General features: G+C 39.3%; 1 protein-coding gene across 1 annotated transcript in view; it reads left to right on the top strand.

Annotated features, from left to right (window-relative positions):
* Positions 1-13,082, top strand: part of ACVR1 (activin A receptor type 1) — a 166,291-nt gene that overhangs the window by 127,803 nt on the left and 25,406 nt on the right. The window contains exon 7 of the mRNA XM_053698318.1: positions 6,449-6,724. Coding sequence (XP_053554293.1) covers positions 6,449-6,724 — 276 coding nt within the window. The remainder of the gene's footprint in view (positions 1-6,448; positions 6,725-13,082) is intronic.

Below are 13,082 nucleotides of genomic sequence, written 5' to 3'. Positions count from 1 at the left end.
TGGACTCTCCCTATCCGGAAGGAAAGGAATTTATCTGGTAAGCATAAATTATGTTTTTAACAATTTCCAATTAACTTCTCTTATCTAATTTTGTTTTCTTGGTATCCATTATTGAAAAGCATACATAAGTAGGGTCAATAGCAATGCTCTAATGTGAGCTAGATTCACCCAGTAGAGTATTAATCCCCTTCAACAAAGAGTAACGATAGAATGAAGCAAATTTGATAATAGAAGTAAATCTGAAAATTGTATGCCCTTTATGAAACACAATAGTTTTCTTTCATGATTATGTCATGTAGATTTTTACTCAAAAAGCATTTTTAAATAAAAATCCTATTTAAATAAAAAAAAAATTAAATCTGATTTAAATCAAATTTTTATTTTATTTTTTAATATTATTGATATTTATGCACCCTGTTTTTCTTCTGTTATGTGTGATCAGTCCACGGGTCATCATTACTTCTGGGATATAACTCCTCCCCAACAGGAAATGCAAGAGGATTCACCCAGCAGAGCTGCATATAGCTCCTCCCCTCTACGTCACTCCCAGTCATTCTCTTGCACCCAACGACTAGATAGGATGTGTGAGAGGACTATGGTGATTATACTTAGTTTTTATAACTTCAATCAAAAGTTTGTTATTTTACAATAGCACCGGAGCGTGTTATTGCCTCTCTGGCAGAGTTTGAAGAAGAATCTACCAGAGTTTTTACTATGATTTTAACCGGAGTAGTTAAGATCATATTGCTGTTTCTCGGCCATCTGAGGGAGGTAAAAGCTTCAGATCAGGGGACAGCGGGCAGATGAATCTGCATTGAGGTATGTAGCAGTTTTTATTTTCTGAATGGAATTGATGAGAAAATCCTGCCATACCGTTATAATGACATGTATGTATACTCTACACTTCAGTATTCTGGGGATGGTACTTCACTGGAATTACTCTGTAAAAAGTACATTAAACCTTTTAATAGGTATTTATTATGTTAAACGTTTTTGCTGGAATGTAGAATCGTTTGCATTTTCTGAGGTACTGAGTGAATAAATGTTTGGGCATTATTTTTCCACTTGGCAGTTGCTTGTTTTAATTGTGACAGTTTCGTTTCTCTCTCACTGCTGTGTGTGAGGGGGAGGGGCCGTTTTTGGCGCTCTTTGCTACGCATCAAAAATTTCCAGTCAGTTACTCTTGTATTTCCTGCATGATCCGGTTCATCTCTAACAGAACTCAGGGGTCTTCAAACTTCTTTGAAGGGAGGTAGATTCTCTCAGCAGAGCTGTGAGACTTATATATTGACTGTGATTAAAAACGTTGCTCTCTTATTTTTACGTTTCAAATTTAATTATTGTTACTTTACTAATGGGAACAAACCTTTGCTAAAAGTTGTGTTGTTTTCAAGGATTGATGCTATAACAGTTTTTCAGTTCATTATTTCAACTGTCATTTAATCGTTTAGTGCTTCTTTGAGGCACAGTACGTTTTTGTTAAATAAGATTGTAACCAAGTTGCAAGTTTATTTGCTAGTGTGTTAAACATGTCTGATTCAGAGGAAGATACCTGTGTCATTTGTTCCAATGCCAAGGTGGAGCCCAATAGAAATTTATGTACTAACTGTATTGATGCTACTTTAAATAAAAGCCAATCTGTACAAATTGAACAAATTTCACCAAACAGCGAGGGGAGAGTTATGCCGACTAACTCGCCTCACGTGTCAGTACCTGCATCTCCCGCCCGGGAGGTGCGTGATATTGTGACGCCTAGTACATCTGGGCGGCCATTACAGATAACATTACAAGATATGGCTACTGTTATGACTGAAGTTTTGGCTAAATTACCAGAACTAAGGGGCAAGCGTGATCACTCTGGGGTGAGAACAGAGTGCGCTGATAATACTAGAGCCATGTCTGATACTGCGTCACAGCTTGCAGAGCATGAGGACGGAGAGCTTCATTCTGTGGGTGACGGTTCTGATCCAAACAGATTGGATTCAGATATTTCAAATTTTAAATTTAAATTGGAGAACCTCCGTGTATTACTAGGGGAGGTTTTAGCGGCTCTTAATGATTGTAACACTGTTGCAATACCAGAGAAATTGTGTAGGTTGGATAAATACTTTGCGGTACCGGCGAGTACTGACGTTTTTCCTATACCTAAGAGACTAACTGAAATTGTTACTAAGGAGTGGGATAGACCCGGTGTGCCGTTCTCACCCCCTCCAATATTTAGAAAGATGTTTCCAATAGACGCCACCACACGGGACTTATGGCAAACGGTCCCTAAGGTGGAGGGAGCAGTTTCTACTTTAGCTAAGCGTACCACTATCCCGGTGGAGGATAGCTGTGCTTTTTCAGATCCAATGGATAAAAAATTAGAGGGTTACCTTAAGAAAATGTTTGTTCAACAAGGTTTTATATTGCAACCCCTTGCATGCATCGCGCCGATTACGGCTGCGGCAGCATTTTGGATGGAGTCTCTGGAAGAGAACCTTAGTTCAGCTACGCTGGACGACATTACGGACAGGCTTAGAGTCCTTAAACTAGCTAATTCATTCATTTCGGAGGCCGTAGTACATTTAACCAAACTTACGGCTAAGAACTCAGGATTCGCCATTCAGGCACGTAGGGCGCTGTGGCTAAAATCCTGGTCAGCTGATGTAACTTCTAAGTCCAAATTACTTAATATACCTTTCAAAGGGCAAACTTTATTTGGGCCCGGTTTGAAAGAAATTATCGCTGACATTACAGGAGGTAAGGGCCACGCCCTGCCTCAAGACAAAGCCAAAGCTAAGGCTAGACAGTCTAATTTTCGTTCCTTTCGGAATTTCAAAGCAGGAGCAGCACCAACTTCCACTGCACCAAAACAGGAAGGAGCCGTTGCTCGTTACAGACAAGGCTGGAAACCTAACCAGTCCTGGAACAAGGGCAAGCAGGCCAGGAAACCTGCTGCTGCCCCTAAGACAGCATGAATCGAGGGCCCCCGATCCCGGACCGGATCTAGTGGGAGGCAGACTCTCTCTCTTCGCCCAGGCTTGGGCAAGAGATGTTCAGGATCCCTGGGCGCTAGAGATCATATCTCAGGGATACCTTCTAGACTTCAAATTCTCTCCCCCAAGAGGGAGATTTCATCTGTCAAGGTTGTCAACAAACCAGATAAAGAAAGAAGCGTTTCTACGCTGTGTACAAGATCTGTTATTAATGGGAGTGATCCATCCGGTTCCGCGGTCGGAACAAGGACAAGGGTTTTACTCAAACCTGTTTGTGGTTCCCAAAAAAGAGGGAACTTTCAGGCCAATCTTGGATTTAAAGATCCTAAACAAATTCCTAAGAGTTCCATCGTTCAAAATGGAAACTATTCGGACAATCTTACCCATGATCCAAAAGGGTCAGTACATGACCACAGTGGATTTAAAGGATGCTTACCTTCACATACCGATTCACAAAGATCATTACCGGTATCTAAGGTTTGCCTTCTTAGACAGGCATTACCAGTTTGTAGCTCTTCCATTCGGATTGGCTACGGCTCCAAGAATCTTCACAAAGGTTCTGGGTGCCCTTCTGGCGGTACTAAGACCGCGAGGAATTTCGGTAGCTCCGTACCTAGACGACATTCTGATACAAGCTTCAAGCTTTCAAACTGCCAAGTCTCATACAGAGTTAGTTCTGGCATTTCTAAGGTCGCATGGATGGAAAGTGAACGTAAAGAAGAGTTCTCTCTTTCCTCTCACAAGAGTTCCATTCTTGGGGACTCTTATAGATTCTGTAGAAATGAAGATTTATCTGACAGAAGACAGATTAACAAAGCTTCTAAATGTATGCCGTGTCCTTCATTCCATTCAACTCCCGTCAGTAGCTCAATGCATGGAGGTGATCGGCTTAATGGTAGCAGCAATGGACATAGTACCCTTTGCACGTCTACATCTCAGACCGCTGCAATTGTGCATGCTGAGTCAGTGGAATGGGGATTACTCAGACTTGTCCCCTACTCTGAATCTGGATCAAGAGACCAGAAACTCTCTTCTATGGTGGCTTTCTCGGCCACATCTGTCCAGGGGGATGCCATTCAGCAGGCCGGACTGGACAATTGTAACAACAGACGCCAGCCTACTAGGTTGGGGCGCTGTCTGGAATTCTCTGAAGGCTCAGGGACAATGGAATCAGGAGGAAAGTCTCCTACCAATAAACATTCTGGAATTGAGAGCAGTTCTCAATGCCCTTCTGGCTTGGCCCCAGTTAAAAACTCGGGGGTTCATCAGGTTTCAGTCGGACAACATCACGACTGTAGCTTACATCAACCATCAAGGAGGGACAAGAAGCTCCCTAGCAATGATGGAAGTATCAAAGATAATTCGCTGGGCAGAGTCTCACTCTTGCCACCTGTCAGCAATCCACATCCCGGGAGTGGAGAACTGGGAGGCGGATTTCTTGAGTCGCCAGACTTTTCATCCGGGGGAGTGGGAACTTCATCCGGAGGTCTTGCCCAAATACTTTGACGTTGGGGCAAACCAGAGATAGATCTCATGGCGTCTCGCCAGAACGCCAAACTTCCTCGCTACGGGTCCAGATCCAGGGATCCGGGAGCGGTTCTGATAGATGCTTTGACAGCACCTTGGAACTTCGGGATGGCTTATGTGTTTCCACCCTTCCCGCTGCTTCCTCGATTGATTGCCAAAATCAAACAGGAGAGAGCATCAGTGATTCTAATAGCGCCTGCATGGCCACGCAGGACTTGGTATGCAGATCTAGTGGACATGTCATCCTGTCCACCTTGGTCTCTACCTCTAAGACAGGACCTTCTGATACAGGGTCCATTCAAACATCAAAATCTAACTTCTCTGAAGCTGACTGCTTGGAAATTGAACGCTTGATTTTATCAAAACGTGGTTTTTCTGAGTCGGTTATTGATACCCTGATACAGGCTAGGAAGCCTGTTACCAGAAGGATTTACCATAAGATATGGCGTAAATACCTATACTGGTGCGAATCCAAAGGTTACTCCTGGAGTAAGGTTAGGATTCCTAGGATATTGTCCTTTCTACAAGAAGGTTTAGAAAAGGGTTTATCGGCTAGTTCATTAAAGGGACAGATCTCAGCTCTGTCCATCTTGTTGCACAGGCGTCTGTCAGAAAATCCAGACGTCCAGGCCTTTTGTCAGGCTTTAGCTAGAATCTAGCCTGTGTTTAAAACTGTTGCTCCGCCATGGAGTTTAAACCTTGTTCTTAACGTTCTACAAGGAGTTCCGTTTGAACCCCTTCATTCCATTGATATAAAGTTGTTATCTTGGAAAGTGTTATTTTTAATGGCTATTTCTTCGGCTCGGAGAGTCTCTGAGTTATCAGCTTTACATTGTGATTCTCCTTATTTGATTTTTCATTCAGATAAGGTAGTTCTGCGTACTAAACCTGGGTTCTTACCTAAGGTAGTCACTAACAGGAACATCAATCAAGAGATCGTGGTTCCTTCCCTGTGCCCGAATCCTTCTTCAAAGAAGGAACGTCTTCTACACAATCTGGATGTAGTTCGTGCCCTCAAGTTCTACTTGCAGGCAACTAAGGATTTTCGACAAACATCTTCCCTGTTTGTCGTGTACTCTGGTCAGAGGAGAGGTCATAAGGCTTCGGCTACCTCTCTCTCCTTCTGGCTTCGTAGCATAATTCGTTTAGCCTATGAGACTGCTGGACAGCAGCCTCCTGAAAGAATTACAGCTCATTCTACTAGAGCTGTGGCTTCCACTTGGGCCTTTAAGAATGAGGCCTCTGTTGAACAGATTTGCAAGGCTGCAACTTGGTCTTCGCTTCATACTTTTTCCAAATTTTACAAATTTGACACTTTTGCTTCTTCGGAGGCTATTTTTGGGAGAAAGGTTCTTCAGGCAGTGGTTCCTTCTGTATAATGAGCCTGCCTATCCCTCCCGTCATCAGTGTACTTTTGCTTTGGTATTGGTATCCCAGAAGTAATGATGACCCGTGGACTGATCACACATAACAGAAGAAAACATAATTTATGCTTACCTGATAAATTCCTTTCTTCTGTTGTGTGATCAGTCCACGGCCCGCCCTGTTTTTTAAGGCAGGTAAATATTTTTTAAATTATACTCCAGTCACCACTTCACCCTTGGTTTCTCCTTTCTCGTTGATTCTTGGTCGAATGACTGGGAGTGACGTAGAGGGGAGGAGCTATATGCAGCTCTGCTGGGTGAATCCTCTTGCATTTCCTGTTGGGGAGGAGTTATATCCCAGAAGTAATGATGACCCGTGGACTGATCACACAACAGAAGAAAGGAATTTATCAGGTAAGCATAAATTATGTTTTTTGAAGTAGCATCACATATTGTAGTAGCCTACGTTATTATCCATTTAATGTCAAAGTTTAGAGTTTTTTTGTTTTTTTTTTCTTCAAAATAACCATTTAAAATTATTTTTCTACATTTCAATTTTTTTTCTCTTTAAATCCTAAGGTTTCATTGCTTCAGATATGACTTCCAGAAACTCCAGCACACAGTTGTGGTTAATAACACATTACCATGAGTTAGGATCACTGTATGACTACTTGCAAGTCACCACATTGGACACAGTTACCTGTTTACGGATCGTCTTGTCCATTGCTAGCGGTCTGGCACATCTGCACGTAGAGATATTTGGTACACAGGGGAAACCTGCCATTTCTCATCGAGATCTGAAGAGCAAGAATATCCTTGTCAAAAAAAATGGACAGTGCTGCATAGCCGACTTGGGTAAATCTGGCCAGGGGCCTTCCTATCTATTTGCAAAAATCATGAATAATATTTATTGTGAGCTTAGCTAGTTCCTACTTTTGTCTCCAATTGCCACTTAGATTGTAAACTCTTTACTAGGCAGCAGGGCCCTGTAATCCTTCTGTCCCGGCTTGTTTTGCCAGTATATTCTTTATTTATTGTTCTCCCTGTATAGCACTGCATTACATGAAGAACACAATGAAAAAAGCACTGATGCGTTATAGCAAGATACAAGCATTAGATGTGTAATAAAATGCTTTAACCTATGCAGAGGAGTTAAAGGTACATGAAACCCAACATTTTTCTGTCATGATTCAGATAGAGAATACAATTTTAAACAACTTTCTAATTTACTTCTATTATATAATCTGTTTCATTCTCTTGGTATCATTTGTTGAAGGAGCAGCAATGCACTACTATTTTCTAATTGAACACATGGGTGAGCCAATCACATTCAATATATAAATATGCAGCCACCAATCAACAGCTAGAACCTAGTTTCTCTGCTGCTCATGAACTTGCCTAGATAAACCTTTCAGCAAATGATGACAAGAGAAGGAAGCAAATTAAATAGAAGTAAATTGGAAAGTTGTTTAAAATCGTATTCTCTATCTGAATCATGAAAGAAAATTTTGGGTGTCATGTCCCTTTAAATATATTGTTATATCCAGCTCTAGATCAGTAATGCACTACTTAGAGCTAGCAGAAGACATTGTTAGCCAGTTACAAGAGACATGTGCAGAACCACCAATCTGCTGCTAGCACCCAGTAGAGCATATTCACTTAGGTATGTTTTCAACAAAGGATACCAAAAGAACCAAATACTTTTTAAAAAAAAAGAAATAAACTGAAAAGTCTCAAATTAAAATTTGCATTCTCTCTTTGAACCATGAAGCATTCATTTTTACTTTCATATCTATTTAACTCCTAGTATGGCAGATAATTACATGACTTAAAGAGACAGTAAGCACTTTTACTTATTAAATATTTTATATGACAATTTTAAATAGCTTTGCAAAATAATTTTGGTTTATTTTGACCCTTACCTGTAATATAAATGGACCTTGTACTATAAAATTTGTTTTTGCTTGAAGTGTTTTAAAGAACCATTAAATACAGTAGAATTACAAGTGTATAACAAAAATACAATGCAATAGCACATTATATTTGAAATGAGCAGTAGATTTTGAAATTTGCCAGAATTTATTTTTATTTTTTTATTTAATTTTGCCAGCCCTGTATCATTTGACAACTACCACACCAATCACAGACTTATGTGTATACACTATGAACCTTTGCACATGCTCAGTAAGTAGCTGGTTCCTCAGAAAGTTGATATCAAATACTGTGCATAATTTGATAATAGAAGTAAATAGGAAAGTCTTAAAACTGCACATTCTATCTAAATGACTTGCTGCAGAGTATTATGTGTAAGGGGCATTGTTCCTTCTTGTGTTTTTTTGTATTTGAAATAGCTGGTTTTGTTAAAAGGGGTTACAATTCTACAGTAGAATATCCCTTTAAGCCTGACAATACCAATTCTAATAATTGATTGCACACGGCAGGCTTCACAAGACTAACCCTGCACCGTGTCAATTCCTAACTGGCTTCAGCAAAGATAAGAACTGACAAACAGTGCAGATTTTGCTAACATCAAGACCGTGGCTAGCCTTGTCTACTCCAGTAGTAAGTCTTGATTGGCTCCCCTAAATAAGAATTATGGGTTGAGCCTGAATTTTGAAAAACTATTGCAGCAAACAAGGTGTTTTATGCATTCCAAACATCTTCACACTCACACAGTATGTAAATTGCACTACAGCAGAAAAAAAACTTGCTTCATAAACAAGATATATATATATATTTTTTGTCCTTATTCCTAGAAATAATAACTAAACATTTTCTCAGGTCCATGGTAGTACAAGTGATTTGACACAAGTTAATTAAAAGGTGTTGTCTCCTACATTACCTGTGCATAAGGAAAGACACTGGCTTATCAATACTTCCTGAGGATAATAAAATGTCATCTGTTTTGTCTAAAAGGAATGTTATCAAAGGAAAATGACTATAATAAATTAAACTCTGATCTTTCATGATGTGCGCTTTTCCCCTCCATGTGCAGCATTATTTGCCAGTTGCACAAATTGAACCTTTATATTAGTTGTCTGTAGACCCCACCTATAAATTCAGTTTAGAGATGTTTTTGTACTATAGCCTAACACTGTAATTACCAGGGTCTGCCTTGGTATTTGGAATACGGTACAGGTATACCCCACTCATACAGCGGGTTAGGGACCGGAGCCCCGCTGTAAAGTGAAAACCGCCTTAAAGTGGAACAAGGCAGTTTTAGCTTTCTTTTCACTTGCCAGTGTGTTTAAAAGCTTAAAAACATGTTTTAACTAACTTATATTAGGTGTACAATAGCGCTAAATTTATTTTAACACTCGCACAGCACAGTATTCAATAAATACTGTACCTGTAAAATAGTGACAATCATTGTAGTACAATTTGCCAGAGTATAGCACTGAGACACAGATTGCACTGTAATGCTGTAAACAGAGTGAACTAAGCATAATAAAATGGTGCCAGTCACTTTTCTTGCAATCTCACGAAGATTACAGCACTGTTTCAAAATCCTTGGAGGTTGAACTTCAGCTCCACAAAGCGCTGTATTAGTGAAGCGCTGTAAAGTGAAGCGCTGTAAAGTGAGGTATACCTGTATTCTGTTATATTCTGTTTGGGGCCGGGGGGGGGGGGTGGGGGCACAATACAATACCTGGGCTGGTTTAGACTGCCTTAAAAAGGACACTGTATTTTTACATTTTTTCTTCTTCTTAAAGGCATAGGAAGGTCAGAACTAAAATGAGCATCATTGCCTCACAATTCAATTCCAACACAATACCTGGGCTGGTCTAGACTGCCTTAAAAAGGGCACTGTATTCTTAAATTTTTTCTTCTTCTTGCATTTCAAATTGATACAGAATTTTTTTTATACTTCCATTATCAAAAATGCTTCTAGCAAAGTTATTACAGTTTTTCTGTGACATTTGCACATATCCTGTAAGAGCCAGTGCACCAGTATTCAAGCTCAGCTGGAAGTGGTGTTTATTACTTCTGAAGACATCATTTGTGTCATACAAGCTACTGCTGACTCTTTGAGCATGCATGGCGTTTGAATACTGGTGCACAGGCCCTCACAGGATATGTGCATATGCCGTATAGGCATGCATGTGCATATGAAAGTATATTGCAAACATTGCTTCTATTTCACATTAAAATACTCCCGTGTATATTTCAATTTTGTCCTTTCTATCCCTTAAAGGGACACTTTGTATTTATGACATTTTTGTTGTCTTGCTATAAAATAGAACTGAATCCAATTAGAAACATTTTACAAATGTTTAGACTTGACATCTTGTTTGCTGCAATTGCCAGTTTGGGCTCTAGTCTGCAGGCAACAAGGCTAGTCATGGTAATTCTGTTTAGTATAAAGTACATTGTTTTGCAGTTTATCATCTTCAAGGGAAAGAAATGTAGCTTGCTTAGCTTTGAGTAGTCTGCGTTGGGCATTTCCAGCTTTGAGAATTTGAAAACCCCCAATTTTAGAGCTAAATTACATGAAAAGGGTGCAAAAAAAAATAATGTAAAGCAAGTTGGAAAGCTTTTGCTACATATAAGAAAACATTTTATATAAAAATGTCAAGTTTTTTAGTGTCCATTCAATGTGTTCCCAATGATTTGTTATACCAGCCGTGAGTTTTATTTTTGTATTTGAAATAGCTGCTTTTGTTCATCAAAGCCACTTGTCATTGTTCTCAAGAACATGCCAATTCAATTGGGCTGAGTGTCCAGAAAGTTACACAAAATCCAATACTTGTGTTTTAAATGAGCAAAACCAGCTATTTTAAGTACAAAAATAAATCTTAACGAGCAATTTCCATATAACTGGTATAACAAGTTAATGGGAGCACAGCAGGGGGGGGGGGGGGGGTTGAGATACGGTACTGTTCCCTTTTAAAACCCAGGACTGGGTGATGTAAATGTATTTCCAGATGGTCGTTGACAGATTAAAAATTAGGTAGTAACTTTTACAGAATGTAGGTCCTGGGGACAAAAATGCAGCCCTACACTGCTTTTTATGTTGCTTCTACCTCCGCAGACTGTATCATGTATGTTTAAACTATGAGAAATATTTAACAGATGCACCCCTTGCTGTCCTTTTATAGCCTTATGTGCTGCATATGGTTACAAGACATCATAGGGGGAACCGTTTGGCTGTGATTCCACCATAGTCATTTACTTCTCTGCATTACATTATTGGCTACCCATGTCACTGGTAGGTGAAGTTGGCTAGAACTTGCTTTTCTTCTTTGCAGCTGGCTTATTCCTTTCTTTTCTATTTGCATTCAATATACAGGTTTGTGAGAATGTGAATTTGTAGGTTTGTGGTTGTAGTGCAAACATATAATAGAAATAGAAAGAAAAAAGGTACTTGAATTTGGGTAAAGCGGCACCTAGAGAACAGCAAGGCAAGTATAAAATTGGTATAATCAATACTTTTGTTTTCTTTTGGATTGTTTCGCATTGTGCTCTATTATCCCTTTTAATGTTCTCATTGATTCATTTTATCCACTGGAGTGTATTAAATTGTTTTTAAATAGTTCCTTAACCTGTATTTTGTTATTTAAAAAAACATTTTTTTGCCTATTTAAACTGCCACCTATGCTAAAAATGGCACTATTTCAGTATTGGCTGTGTAAATCTATGTAAACAAGAGGCAGCTGCAGAAATCAACTTCCCAGTGGGGACTGCTTGAGAGAGCACCCAGCCCATTTGATTGGATATTCCTGCTGGAGCCTTGAACTCTTATCAGCTGCTTGTCATAGTACATTGTGCCTATATAAAGGGAGGCAAAGTAGCTGGCTGGAGGCAGTGTAATACTTTTTCTAATATACCATATTACGAAAATGAATTTGACAATTAAACATATATTTTTTTAAAGATAATTTGTGCAATAAACATTAAACATTTGTAATATTGGCTAAAATTTTAGCCGGGTGGTCAATAAAATCAGCCGGGTGGTGCACCCGTTAATAAGGTCCTGGGGAGAGCAGTTCTTACATATCTGTCCCTAACTGGCTTCAGCAGATAACATCTGCAAAATAAAGACCTTTATACTAACGTTATGGCTGTGGCTAGCCTTGTCAGCTACAGACTCAAGCCGAATTGGCCCCTCCCAAATGTGGCAAGAGATAGGTGGAGTTTGGATATTGAAAAATGATTGTATCAAGCAATATTTTTATACTAGGCAGATATAATTATAATTACAGTGTGTTTAGTGTTCCTGTAACACCTTTTTTGGTATTTGGTGGCAGTATTGTGACTGAGATCACCAAAAAACAATCTCTGCAGGGATGGTGGGAAAGATTAATCATGAAAGTTTAATTATACTGTGACTTTGGCACCACTTAGAGGGAGTCAAAGAGAGTACAGCCCTGTGGGAATTGAAGTTGAGATGCCTTCTGAGGTCTGTTTTGGATGTGCAAAAACTACAAGTCCCAGCATGCAGCAGAGACACCATTTGAAGGCAGCCATCCAATTCAAGAAGTTAGTGTCAGAAAAGCCTTTATAATAGTTTGCACTTGTTTGGATCTCATTTTTATTTTTTATGATGAATAAACTGAAGTCTGAGAACTAGTGTAGTAGAAACACCAACTTTTTCCCCTGCTGTGAGTGTACAATGCAGAGCACATACATTTTAACTGACTATGTAATGGGGGACTCGACTTATAATGGTGTCCTCTGTATTGCTTAATCAGTTCAGGAGTTACCCCTTACCCTTCTGTCTCCCTTGCATAGCTGAAAGCCTCCAATTTAAAAGGGACATTACACCCACATTTTTTTCTTTCATGATTCAGATGGAGAATACAATTTTTAAAAAAAGTTTCCAATTTACTTCTATTATTAAATTTATTTAATTCTCATGTTATTCTTTGTTAAAGAGATACCTAGGTAGGTAGCGTGCACATGCCTGAAGCACTACATGAAAGGAAATAGTGCTGCCATCTAGTGCTCCTGCTAATGTATAACATTGTTGCAAAACTGCTGCCATACACTGCTGCAGACACGTGCACACTGCTGAGCTTATATTTCTGCTTTTCATCAAAGGCTAACAAGAAAATGAAGAATATATGATAATAGAAGTAAGTTAGAAAGTTGTTTAAAATTTTGTTATATCTAAATCATGAAAGAAAAAAATTGGGTTTTATGTCCCTTTAACTCAACTGTTGATGTTAGATGTCTGATTTCCCTGCAAGCTCCTCCAATTCTAATGGGTTGT

Source organism: Bombina bombina, chromosome 1 (assembly GCF_027579735.1).
Source record: "Bombina bombina isolate aBomBom1 chromosome 1, aBomBom1.pri, whole genome shotgun sequence".
NCBI lineage: Eukaryota > Metazoa > Chordata > Amphibia > Anura > Bombinatoridae > Bombina > Bombina bombina.
This window is presented reverse-complemented; position numbering and strand designations above follow the sequence as displayed.